This window comes from Ooceraea biroi, chromosome 7, assembly GCF_003672135.1.
Source record: "Ooceraea biroi isolate clonal line C1 chromosome 7, Obir_v5.4, whole genome shotgun sequence".
NCBI lineage: Eukaryota > Metazoa > Arthropoda > Insecta > Hymenoptera > Formicidae > Ooceraea > Ooceraea biroi.
The window spans coordinates 7,330,204-7,343,538 of NC_039512.1; the positions used below are offsets into that span (position 1 = coordinate 7,330,204).

The window sequence follows — 13,335 nt, forward strand, 5'->3', positions numbered from 1 at the left end:
TAGAAATATGATCGGTTTATTAAATTTCATAGCACGACTTGTATAATACGTGTATGTGCGATGAATTAAATCCTTGGTGTATGAAGCAATGTCGATTGAAGCCAAACTCGGTGCAAACTTTAGCCTTCACCCTTGGCAAGCGGCGTCGAATAACAAAACGGTATCGATCTTCAGTCGAGTGACCAAATCTCGTGTCGCAAAATTCACCGTGAAACTCGATACCTGCGCCCAAGAGTTGAGCAATGAGGGGCCCTAAATGGAAATTTATGGGCGCGTGATCACGCGGACCTAACGCACGTCAGCCTACGTGAACTCACGCACGCTCAGGCATCCAATGAATAACGAATATCGTTTTTCGAATGCGCGTTCTGTTCCATTTCCGTGCCGGATTTACAAGCCGAAAGGATTACCAATCACGCGACCATGCCTACTCCTTTCTTAATCTTCGTTCCACGACCTTCGTTCTCATTCCTTCGTTTGTTCGTCGCGGTTCCGATGTCATCGGGATTCGGGCATGGTGAAATTGCGATATGGCGGTTTGTAGCTATTGAGGTGGCAAAATTATGCGGCCAATGGCGTAGCTACAGACTGTTCACAAAAAAAGTGCGATTTTTGCAGAAATCTTTACAGACAAAGTGAAAACGTTAACTGGATATTATTGAGACTTTGATATATTGAATGCTAAATGTATATTGAATATTTCTATTAAATATACAGATATAATACAACTATTTCTACAAAAAATATATTACAAAATATATACAAAAACTATGTATTATTCCTTTCTAGAAATATCAATATATTTTTATCTATAATCCTTAATATATCTATAATCTTTATTTTTTCGCTACACTCATTTCTGCCTTCTATTCTTATTGTTATGCCGTCTGAACCTTTATTCTCGATCTCTTCCTCTTCATTCCTTCTATTGTCCCTTTTTTATTACTCGAGCAACGTCGCGTCTGGAATGCCAATAGTCGTATGGTAACTTTGTGAATTATCGTTCTGCTCGGAGGCGATGTTGCAGTCGGGAATGTGTTATCAGCACTGTGAGCGTCACTCGTTGCAAAAATGACATAAAAGCGAAAAGGTCATGCGCCAATGTGTCCCACGCAGCCAATAAATTATAATATGGCAAGAATAACATTTTTAGTTTCAACTTGTCATTTTAACTACATGCACACACATGTACACGTCTATCCAACAAGTTTTCAATTCAGTAGATCACAAATGACGAGGTCTAATTAATGGTTAATTAATAAACTTTTAGAATACGGAATTAATGTTCCAGCCCGCTAATAAGACGTTGTTAATTAAGTAATTAGCGAAGTTCGTCAGAAATTACGAAATTCGTTGATGTTCATAAACTTCTTTTTGTCTTAGCGGCTCTCATCATCGCGCGCCATTGCGAAGCGCGCGGCGCCACACCTCGTGAAGCTTCACAGGACACGAGCGCGCCATCAGATATAAAATCGCCACGCTTTGCGAGCACGGATCTGAGATTTTTTTCTGCCCACCTCGCAGTGCACGCTCCTGCAATTTGTTAAACCGTGGAGTGTTCGCGATGCAGCCGACGCCGTTCACCTTGAAAGTTATTTCCTTTATACGCAGCTATTACACGGGATAATCGTCTTATAACTTCAAGCGCCACAATCCTCATTTCCCTGCGATGCAAATTAATCCCCAATCTCAAGGAAATTAAGGGAATTAGCTTGAAATTGTATCGTGAGGTGGAAATATTAAAAATATTTTTTTAACCATTCTGATTTTGTGCATCAAAGAACAAAGTACGAGTCTTATAAGATCAGCATCAGTAAGTTTAGGATTAAGGAAGTGCCTCTTGCTATCCACGGAGGATCCATCTTGTCCCTCGTCTTCTCCTTTACCTCGTCATTCTTCATTACACGCACCACTTCCGGAGTAACGCGATCGCGGAGATGCTCTCGCGGAACTAAGCTCGAGCGAAGACACGGCCGCGCGTTTATGTGTGCCAACGGCGATACAAGCGCTTGCTGTGCACAGGCCCTCATGCAAGCGGAGATCTTGTCGTTGCGAGCGTTAGCCTCGTTTCTGGACCCGATAGCTTGTTCACCTTTTTTTTAGTTGCCGCTTCCTCGCCGACGTGAACCGGCCACCTTGGTGAATCATTTATCAGCGTGAGCAGTCGCGACGGACGAACAAGTATGATCAGATGGCGATTGCTTAAATCAATGTGGATTGTTGTCAAGGTTGAATTATGGCACGTGCCCGGCACGGGTTGGCCTACGTAAATAGGTATAGACAAAGAGGATTCTAATTCAGGAACTCCCGAAGAGGATGATGGAAAGAGAGGGTTAGGGTTCCCGTGTAGTTACGCGTATATGTAGTTCAGAATCACGTTTATACAAATGTTAACATTTCTTCCATATCACACGCTCACCAGGAAATAATTCTATCAGGAAGATAAAATCATCATCAAAGAGAAGGGAAATAGAGGGGAAAGTCGGCAGTATTTTCGTCTTCATATCTTCGCAGTTAATGCAAATCGAAATGTTCCGAGTCGCAAGCGCGAACGCGACTCGACAAAGCCGGCTCTGTTCCAGCTCTCATTTGCCTCCCGTCACTCATTCCTCCTCATCTTCTTTTGAATGATCTCGCGCTGCTCGCAGCATGCGCGATATCGTGACAGAGAAAGCGCACTTGATGCCACTTGAACCATAGCTCGAGCTTTGAACTTGTGCACTACGCAAGCTCCTGACTTCTGTGTAAGCTTTGTAAATCCAGAAATAGCAATTCCTTAAATAGATTCTAGATAGTAATTAAAAAACCTGCCAGTTTATGATATGGAAGTACAACTTCTTATATGAAGAGTAATGAATTGAGAGCATCATAAGTCTTCAATAATTTTAGTTACGTGATATTAAATCTAGTAAATTATAGTTCTTAGGATCTTACGATAGAAATCTTAGAAAACGCAGTTTATATTCTGTTTCGTATCCTCGTGTGTGTGCGTGTGTGAAAGGTTGTTATACTTATTAATTAGAACATGATAGAGCGGCCGAAGGCATAAATGCACACAGCGGGATTCTATCGGAAGTTATAGTTTATTACAACTGATTATTATGGCGGGAAAATATTGCTCTCTCAAATCACGTTAGAATATGTAAATTTATAAGAAGTCATTGCTATGATTCAGCGAAACGTCGAAATATTTCTTGTTGAACGACATTACATTAATTAGACATCAAATCAATTCCAGAATTGATATCAAGCTTCTACATTGTTACTTTCAGTTTTACCGATATTTACATCTAATCCTTTTCCTGTCTACTTAATTTTATTTGTTCTCGTATTATCACCGCTGACAATTTATTATTACATTACAATAATACATTACAATAACCTTTTGAATGTATTGAATCAACGAACCTATAAAGCCGTAGTAATACTATCAGGCTCACTTCCGACTAAAACGGGCTAGCACGTCATACGTATTTATCACAAATTATGCTATTGTACAATGTTATAGGCGTATTGCTCTCATTGAATGTGCATATCGGAGAAATTACACATTACGTGATATATCGCACGGCCCATTGAACCTATTATGAAATATAGCGATTATCCACGCGGCAAGGTGGATTATTCATCCTAAATCAGCTTGCTCGTTAAATAAAATCCCGCCGTGCCGTCTCGTTTACACGCGTTCCGTTTGTGTGCACCGTATGAGAGAGCCTGCCTCAATTGCAGAAAAGAAAATGCGCGTGTACGTTCGACTGATACAAGTAATTCACCTAACTATGTGTTTCGTTGAATCGAACAGGATTGCTTGCATAAGTAAATTAATGAATAGAACGAACGCAACGAGAAACAAATATACAACCAAACCAACTAGAACATTTCTATTGTTATGGAAATGTCAATCAGCTTCGTAAATTCTCGCTATTGCAATTTCACCTGCTATAAAATCAAATAAGGTAAAAACTTTTGATTGAAATTCCATGGAAAAATAAATAATATAATATAATTTAATAAATAATTTAATTTAATATTCGTGCTCGTAAAAAAGGTGCAATTAAAAATAGTGTTTTTACATATTCACTTTTTTCGAGACTAAGCTTGTGATTGAAAAATTGTTTGAAAATACACGATAGAGTGAAACTTTAAAAGAACTTTTAAAGATAGAAATGACACACCAGGCATGGAACTCGTATAATGCCGCCGATTCTAGCGAAGATTAAAGATCAATTAACCCCGCGTGATCAATGACGGTGCTTTATCCAAGCGATGTCAGAAATCCTGACTAATGAATCCGGCAATTAGCTAGTAAGACGTATGCACAATTGCGATGAATGAAGTTCAAGCAGTAATATGTATTGATACATTTGCTTTGTCATTTTTTGCTCTTCTCTCATGATGCACATGTCATGCGTCATCCAAATAAATCCGATAATTACATTAATTAGCAGACAAATTAGACGTATTGTCGTTCAGCGGATTGAATTACTGCTGGAAGATCACCATCGATCTTTAGTATTAAATAGCCGCTTTATTTCGATTCGCACATTCCGTTCGGATTTCGATAATTCCTGAAAACGCTTGCGTCGAATGCATTCCACGCAATAGTCACGATTAACCGATAATGCGATGTTTATTGCTTTCCCAATATGAGATACTTGCCAAATGACGTATTTGATATTCGAGCTCTCGTTGAAATTGATAAGAGAAGCAGCATATGAAATTTTTGCAGTATTATAGAATTCGCAGTGGGAAAGAATTTAAGATTTTTTTCGAATTTTGATAAATTCTAAATTTGATATTACATGAAATAATGTGATATTTCCGTTGGCATTCTAAAATAATAAAATTCTGTATATAAACTGAATATGTCAAAGCAATAAGAACAAGAGATAAAATAATATAAATGTAATAATAACATATTTAGGAGATACAAGATTTCCAAGGAATTAATATTTATCCTGCAGCTCAATACACAATGAAATTCAATCGTACCACACTTTTATGACGCAAAATTGTTGTTGTCGTGCCACGATATGCAGCGGTGTATTATTACGCGATGATAAACCAACGAATTAATAATTTCGGCAAATGCGGTGTCCATAGATCAAACTCTGCGGTAACTCGGCGAAAAGCGATACAATGGGAAACTGTTTATGGGGACAGTGTTTTATCGTTCAATAAAAAGGAGATATACATGGCGACATTTACGACGACGACGGGTGAAGAAAGTGCGGCGATGTATAATGTCCAATAAGGAAGGCTGCTCTCTTCCGAGTCCGTGCGTCGAGTCCGCATATAACATTATAATAATTCATCGCGCGCCCCGCGGTGTCGATAAAACTGATAATTACAAAATATTGCATCGCGGTAATAGCCCGATATTTTGCAATTCACGTCAACACGTTTGTCGTCAGTCGGCGATGAAAAGAAAAAAAAAACGCACCGTACATAATAAAATCAACGCACCGATGGTGTGATGCGTGGTGTACGAGTTTTATCCGCGGGGGATTTCTCTCGTGCGGCACATTTTTCTCACGTCTCAATTATGCGACTCGTTAAAAAACATTATTATTTATTACATACATTATAATGTTTAAATCTGCTAAATACAACATTAACGCAAGAAAAAATATATCATTTGTGAATCTTTGCGAATTATAACAAAGTTATGCTCATGCATTACATGATTTCAAATAAATACGTCTTTTCCTTTCCCTTCGAAGAATATATCTGGAAAAATAATTCCAACGATTCTATTTCGGGATATTTATGTTACGACAGCATTTATTTTCTGCTTGCATCATATGTGTCAATCGGTTTCCATACTAAGAATAAATATTTGTAGATGCGTGTAGATTTGCGTATTTGCACACGGGATTGCTCAATCGCGCGTCACTAAATGTGATTCGCCGAGCATTGTACCATGGTAATACGTATTCAAATCCGTGTTTTCCTTCTCCGAGATCCGATCAACGTGGGTGAAGAGACAGAGTATCTACCTTTCTCGGGGGAAGAACCGTGCATCGCGTGTCCGTAATCGCGGCTGCGCTTCGCGGAGGATGCAGTGTGCCTTGGGCGCTTATTTGCGCATAACTTTGCGAACTGCCTCTCCTCGACGGAGTGCGCACCGGCTTAAGTACTGTTAACAGGTTGACTGTCGTACCGAAGTCATAGAGGAGACGAGTGTTCTGCCGGCAGCGTATCCAGGGATAAACGCGATCCTAATGAATGGCTGTTCTGTTTTCTCAATTTATGCGCCAACCGTCCGCTTGAGAAGTCTCTTCCATCTGTGGCCGCAGAACAGCCACACATGAGAATAATTATAATTGCTGCGAAGCCGGCCGAGAGAATTCTCCGAGCAATGATTAAGCGGAGCTGATCTCTCGATTTGTTACGTGATTAATTGTACGGGCTCGCTGCGAGCCGGCAATATCGCGAACACGCGCAGCATGTTTCATCCTGCGATAAATTCGTTACATCGATAATGATGTTGCCCTTTTAATAATCCCGATTCTTCTGGTTTCTTCTCATAAATTGTATAATCTCCCCAACTTTTTTCTCGCGTCAAATGTAATATTGGTATCGGCAAGCAGTTTGCGAATTTGATGGGGGGTATTAAATAACGACGGGCCAATAAGTTATTTTCACATTGATACAATATTATCGTAAAATATCATGAATGCTCTTAAATGTGTTACATGTGTACAAATTATATTTTGCGACTGTAGCAAACACACAAGTGTTTGATGAATACATTTGATCCAAAACATACCTTGACGTTCCAAACTGATGATTTCGTTTGTGAATACTTACGATCTTCATCACTGCGGGCTTTGGCTTGCAATGCGCGACCTTATTTCAGGCATCAGGCGTTTCTCCTTCGAGTGCCATCGTCGAACAAGCTCCCCATTTATAATTCTGCGCTTTAAACGAGGTTAATCGCTCGAGAGGTTCTCGCGACTAATTGATCGATGTCGACGAAAAAGTCAGGCACAAAAAGCGCGTAGTGGCGCCGGCCGGGATGACGCTTCCTTTTTTTTAATCAGCCGAAACACGATCGTAGTATAATAATTAGATTCTCTTCTTGTTCCAGAGCGATTTTGAACCACAATGTCACGTGTTCCGAACCAAGCAACTGCGCAAGCCCCGACCGTGTCATTTGTGCCACCAGGCGGTGATCAAGCAAGCTTCCTGCTGCAGAGGTAAGTCGATAATATCATTCCCTTCAGGGCAGCTGGTAACAGTTGGCTCTCGTTCAGGCTATTCTCGAATCAATCGTTGATACGGAAGCTCCTGCGTGGCGGGAAAGTGCCAATTGGAGCGATGTTGCTGCAGTGCTGTTGAAGTACGCTGTTTTTCTTTTTATTATTATTATTAACGTTATTACTGGTATTAAGTCTCATTGCCGTGTGCTCCAGATGACATGAGATGATTACTATGATTAATGCAGGATAACGCACTATCGATCGCACGCCCGTCTGCGTGCGTGAAAGTTAGATCAAGCTCATTTGCTACGTCCGCATGGAGCAGAATAATTAAACTTGATTGTATATTAGTATATAACGCGTGGATCGAAGAAGTGATTGTAATGCTGGAAGCTAATGATAGCTTTAACTTGAAATGCATGGAAAATAACAAACAAATCTCTGTCTGGGAAATTTCACCGTCCAATTAAAATTTACTTATAAATTTAATCCTCACATTAAGATTAGTGAAGCTGAAAAATTTATAAAATTGTCGAATCATACTATAGATTCGAATCTTTTTTGTTTCAGTGTGCAAGTACATCTGCCATAAGTCGTGCGAGGACAAGGTATGTCTTATTTAAACAGGCATTCTTTTAGTTGCATTTTGTTTTCCGGCGTCACAAATTCAAGCATACGAACGTTCCGCAAACGCAAACGTGGCGATTAGGCTGTCGTGAACATGTCACTTCTCCTAAGCGCGACATTCGTAATCAAGGCGCTCCTTCTCGGAAGGTTTACGACAGACTGGAGCAAAGAGCACACACTTCCACGTACCTACATGAAGAGCTCCTCTTCTATCCAGTCGTGCTCTCTTCCGCGTACTTCCTGGTACTCAAACAAACCCTTCGAGTCTTCGAGGTGCGCTAAGCCGAGGCTCACGTTGATAGCGATTACATACGTCGGATTTGACTTCCTCCATGTAAGATCAACAAATTTTCAAGCTCATTGAGACGATGCTTAAATCCGTGCGAAAATTTTGGGGATCTGGGGGAAACTTGTTTGACATCATTCGCGATAATAAGAAACTCGCAAGTAACTCGCGGGAAATTTAATATCTCCGATAACGTCACACACATATAATTTCGTGCGATCGTTACGTCTACTTCGCGCGGAAATAATCATCCTTCTCACGGCCTAGAGGTCGATGGCGCGATAACGAAATAACGCGGATTAATGAGTGGCCTCCGTCGTTCTCCACCCATGCGCGCAACAAGTCTTCATCATGCGCTTTAATCCAAAAAGCGCGTCGATATCTTAACTGATGAGATCCTCGGTTCTCCGAACGGTTCTTCGATCTGACGTCTCGGCGAGCGTGTGTAGGTATACGTGCCGTGCGTGCGTGTGCGCTCCTTACGTGAAATGCTGTGTGGGTTCAGTCACCGGGCAGGGCACGAGCCTTACTTACTTTACCTTCCTCGTATCTCCAAGTACTCCGATGTCACGCTCGCGCATGACGAGAGAGAGAGAGAACCGTACGTACTTACATGCGCGTCTTCAGCACGCGCTTGTGCCGGATCTGAGTGACTTGGCGGGACGATGAACGTTCCTGGACATGAAGAGGAACGTGTGTCGGACACGAGAGGTGCACGCCGAAGTGCAGATCGACGTGCGCACTAAAGTGCAAGACCAAAGTGCACGACTTCCTCCGGTAAAAGCGAACTTCCTTTGTGTGTCGCTTTGTTGTAACACTTCTTGCCGGAAAGGACGGATTGATCCTGCTGTTACGTTGGAATAACGGCAAAGTAAGTCTGAGAAGTGTAATCGCTGGCTTACGCGAATGTCATTGGACTAATGGAAGAATAGTTAGTCCTTTCGTAAGAAGGTGTTATTTATCGATGGTATCATCCGTGAAGTATTACGGAGGATCAGGATCTAGTTTATGACTTTATGGTTTTAAACGTTTACATTAAGATATAGGTGATTGAGAATGTACAAGATAAAGTTCTCTCTCTCTCTTTCTATTTGATAGTCTAATTCGAGATACATAAATTCCTAAGAATTTTTACACGAGAAGCTAATCGAGTGAAGGCGTGTTTGCAACGTTTTACAGCTTGTTATGAAAAGGGTGATACCAGATACGAGAGCTGATTGGCTGATTTCTTCGAAATCGATCCGTTGCTCCCAAACGCATGCGATTCTCCGCTCAAAGCCGCCGCGAAATTAACGATCGCAATCGAATGACATTTCGTGCACGCTGGAAAAATATCGGGGGGGTAGGGGGTCGTAAACAGGGCCCGTAGTAATTACCAAGGTCGTCAGAACTATCGTCGATTGATCAGCGAGTCTGGCGGCATCCGGTCCTTCGGCGTGATTACAAACGCACGATCATTAGTAACGCGGACTCATTACGCTTACGAGCGGCAGACGATCGTCACTGCTCTCCTCCCGATGAAAAACGCATAATTGCCCGCCGGCCGCGCCGTAAAAATACTACGTCATATCCGCCGTAGTGGTTCGAGATGGCTGCAACGAGATGAAAAAAAAAGCAAACGATTTGAACGAACGGCCGCGAGAGGGTAGTTGGGCAAACGAGAGTTATTCCAGCGTAATGAATGTGGATGCCTCATTTTTCTAGACACGTAAAGACCACAGTACAAATTTCTCAGGGGATCCCATGAAACGCTGAAATAATTCCGCAGTCGCGTTCCGTGCGCTAATTGCATTGTGACGATTTCGCAGCTTAAATGAACGTTTTGTACCAGCAGCGATTAAATGAAATTTTATTGCGACAACGCACGACTCTCGTGAGATACGGTGCAACGCCAATGAAAGCAACAGCATTCTTCTACGCCGCTGGCGCGAAGTGTACACACTCGTTAGGAGCGCGAGAGCTCGTACGAGGCTCATACACGCCGACACGCGTGTGGTCCCGTATCGATATACACGGTGTCTTAAGTTCAAGGCGACGAGAGACGCACTACGGATACCTCCGCTCGTCCGAGAACCCCGGAGGCGCGTGTGGCGAATTACATCATAACGCGGAGCAGGAGGAGGGATCAGTGACAACAACAATACCACGAAGGGCCGAGCAGCGGCTTTGCCGGTCGGCCGTGCGACTCCTGGAAGGAACCGGAACCTGCTTCGAATTTCAAAACGCACGGCGCGAACGTGACGCACATGGAACTCCGGCGCGGCAGTTTTTATCTCCCGCGGCGAGGGCGCAATGATGATCCGGGAGCTGGAAGTAACGAGCTTGCCTTGAATTGAACGCGTTCCACGTTCGGTCGACGTGTAAGAAAGAGAGAGAGAGAGATAGAGCTCCTATTTCTTAGGGGCGTGTTTATATTTCAGCGCGGCAATTGCGTTTAAACCAAAGTCGCCCGATTTTCCCCTCCGTTGCGGAGGAGCGCGTAAACGCCTCGGATTATGGTAGCGGCGCAAGTAACGATCGCGTGTTAGGTATATTCAGCATATTACTCGAGCATGACGCGATATTCTTCACACTTCAGCACCCCGGTTACAAGAAGAAGAAACCTAATCAGCGGAAAATATTAATGAGCGCGTATCAAGTTTACACGTGCAACGCTTGGCACACGATAAAGCACGGTACGGCGGCTAGACGCTCCGCAACATCCACTGATGCGCGAGTTACGGCGGAAGTCTCTATTAGCGCGATGCGCTTCGAGTTTCGAGCAAGAGGGCTAAATCACGCGTATCCTTCGGGGAGATTCCAGCGAAATTTTAGCAGGCAGTGTACTCGCGGAGCAGACCCCGGTGCGCCACAATGGTATCGCGCGAGATATGGCGCGCTCCTCCCTCGCTGGTGTATCTCTCGCGAGTATTGATATCATCGCCGTAACTCGGCCGCTCCTCCTGGAATTCCAGATAGAACGAGTTGAGAGCCGCTGGCCGATGGAACGAGCTAACGAACGACATCATTCGTCGGATATGGAGAACCCGGGGTTTCCTTCGAGATCGAAGGTCACATGATTCTCGCCGCGTCCCTACGTGAACTACCTTTTTCCTCTCCACCCGCCTAGCGCTTCCCCCTTTCTCTCCCTTCTCCTCCTCTCCTTCTTTTTTATCGATCCCGAAATCTCCGCACGCCTCCAGGCTATTTCGCCTGCATACGAAGTCATCCTTGATAGTCGCCACCACCCGACACATTCTTCCGAAATATCGAGACATCGTGAGCGTCAGATAGAAGCGTCCTGACTGATCGAAAAGCAATCCCTTTCCCCTATTTCGGAATGTATGAGTTGTAGCGCTGCAGAAATTGGAATACGGCGGAAAAATATAAAGGTCTGCCATAGCTTGAGCTTCAAATTTTAGTCGAAAAGGGTTCCTCTGATAACTCGCGAGTCCAATATTTTCAGAACATATTCAACAAAAGCAGACAATTTGATAACGTCTATCGCGCAAATAATAAAACACTTAAATTCATATCGAGTAACGCAACGATAATGCGGAATTGCTCGGAAGAATTCCACGTAAATCGTGCTGCAAGCAGAAACTCGTGCGAACAAATCGGAGCGTTATCACCCGCAACCTTAACCCCGCGCATCGCTTATCCTTGTTCTCCACCCGTTGCGACCAGCTGCGTCCACAGCCGCACAGAGGCACTCTCCGCGGCGAGTGTTCTCGGTGCCAAGAGCTCTCTGAGCTTCGCCGAGGCTTCGTCGCGGTGCATCGACGTTGTAAACCACGCCAAGTACGAAACCAGCGGCGGCTACCACCATACCTGGCAGTACGTACCAGGCAGTGTGTACCAGGCACGGTCTTCCAGGATTGTAAACAGGCGGCAAGAACCGGGGAAACCAGACGGTAGGTAACGTCGTGGGGCCCCTCCTCCACGACATCTCGGCGTCTTCCTCACCCTCCCGCCTGCTAGGCAGCCTAGGCCTGCACCTCGGCCTGCACCTCAGCGCGCACGGTAGTGCGGCGATGCATCCGCACAGCTGCACTGATATTAACCCAAGTGGCGAGGTACCATGCGACGGGTATAAGCGGGTATAACGTAATGGCAGTTGGTCGCACTCGATCGAGGGAAGCTCGGTGGCCGCGGGGGAGGCGGAAGACTGGTTCGCATAAACGCGAGGTCACGGGAGACCTCCGCGGGGTAGGAGCACACGAGGAGGCGCGGAGGGATGTGTGTCGGGGGGAAGGGTCGGATCGTGCTTGGTAAGGCGCCTCTGTGCGATGTTCGTTTACTTTGACGGGGTAGGATGCCGGATTATCGGCTTTGCGGCGAGATCGATTTGCCCTTTGAGGCTGAACCCTTCCGTACTGAGGAGCAGCCACGACTTTGCTCTAGACGCTTTTGGAGCACTATTGGTTAAGCAAAATCGGTATTACAAGAATCGTCCTAGAAAACATGACGAGAGCTCGATGTAAGAGCGAAGTTTTCCCTGACGATCTTATCCGTTTACGTGGTAAAAGGTGTTTCCCTTTGAAAAAATGATCGCCTTGATCGCCGCGTTGCGTGTTTCTACGTTATGCTTTTACGTCTGTAAAGTGCGAAGTAAAGTCAAGCGATCCTTCGCTATGAGGAAAAGCCGAGACCCGGGGGTTAACCACCTTACCCCATGAACCCCGTGAACTCTAACTATGCGCGTATAAAATCCTACATCTCTGCGTGCGATCGCCGCGACGGCGTATAATTAGCATAATCATGCGTTCGATGAAAAGGCGGTAATTATTATGATTCAGCACGAGCGACGAATTACATACGCAGGCGCATTAACTTAAACGATCGCGATGTCTCGTTGTCGGAGGCTTACTCCGAGCTGAGTCGTGGTGCACTCCCGATGCACGCACGTGCATCACCCGGACGTGCATCGGCCGCACGTTTTCGGACCATGGAAGGGAAATGCGATGCGATCGCGTGCGAGGGCTGTAACGGGATTCGAGTCCGTGGCGGCTGGCCCGATCGATCGAAGGATCGAGCGATGATCAGAGAACCAGCGAGACACGATGGCGAAAGAATTTCGCGGCATCTCGTGTCGTGACACCCGCTACGCCACGATGATTAAGGACTAATAATGATTGTGATCATCAATCGAAATTCCGCGGATCGAACAGAAGAGATTATCAATTAAAAATATATTTTTGAATGAATGTAAAGAAGATATCATTCATCTCAAGTAAA

The 13,335-nt window shown here is 44.3% G+C and overlaps 1 protein-coding gene across 5 annotated transcripts in view; it reads left to right on the forward strand.

Moving 5' to 3' along the window:
* LOC105279293 (tensin) overlaps positions 1 to 13,335 on the forward strand; it is a 161,423-nt gene that overhangs the window by 50,802 nt on the left and 97,286 nt on the right. For all 5 annotated transcript variants that reach the window (XM_026971411.1, XM_026971412.1, XM_026971413.1 and 2 more), the window contains exons 2-3: positions 7,094 to 7,202; positions 7,776 to 7,813. In XM_026971411.1, coding sequence (XP_026827212.1) covers positions 7,094 to 7,202; positions 7,776 to 7,813 — 147 coding nt within the window. The remainder of the gene's footprint in view (positions 1 to 7,093; positions 7,203 to 7,775; positions 7,814 to 13,335) is intronic.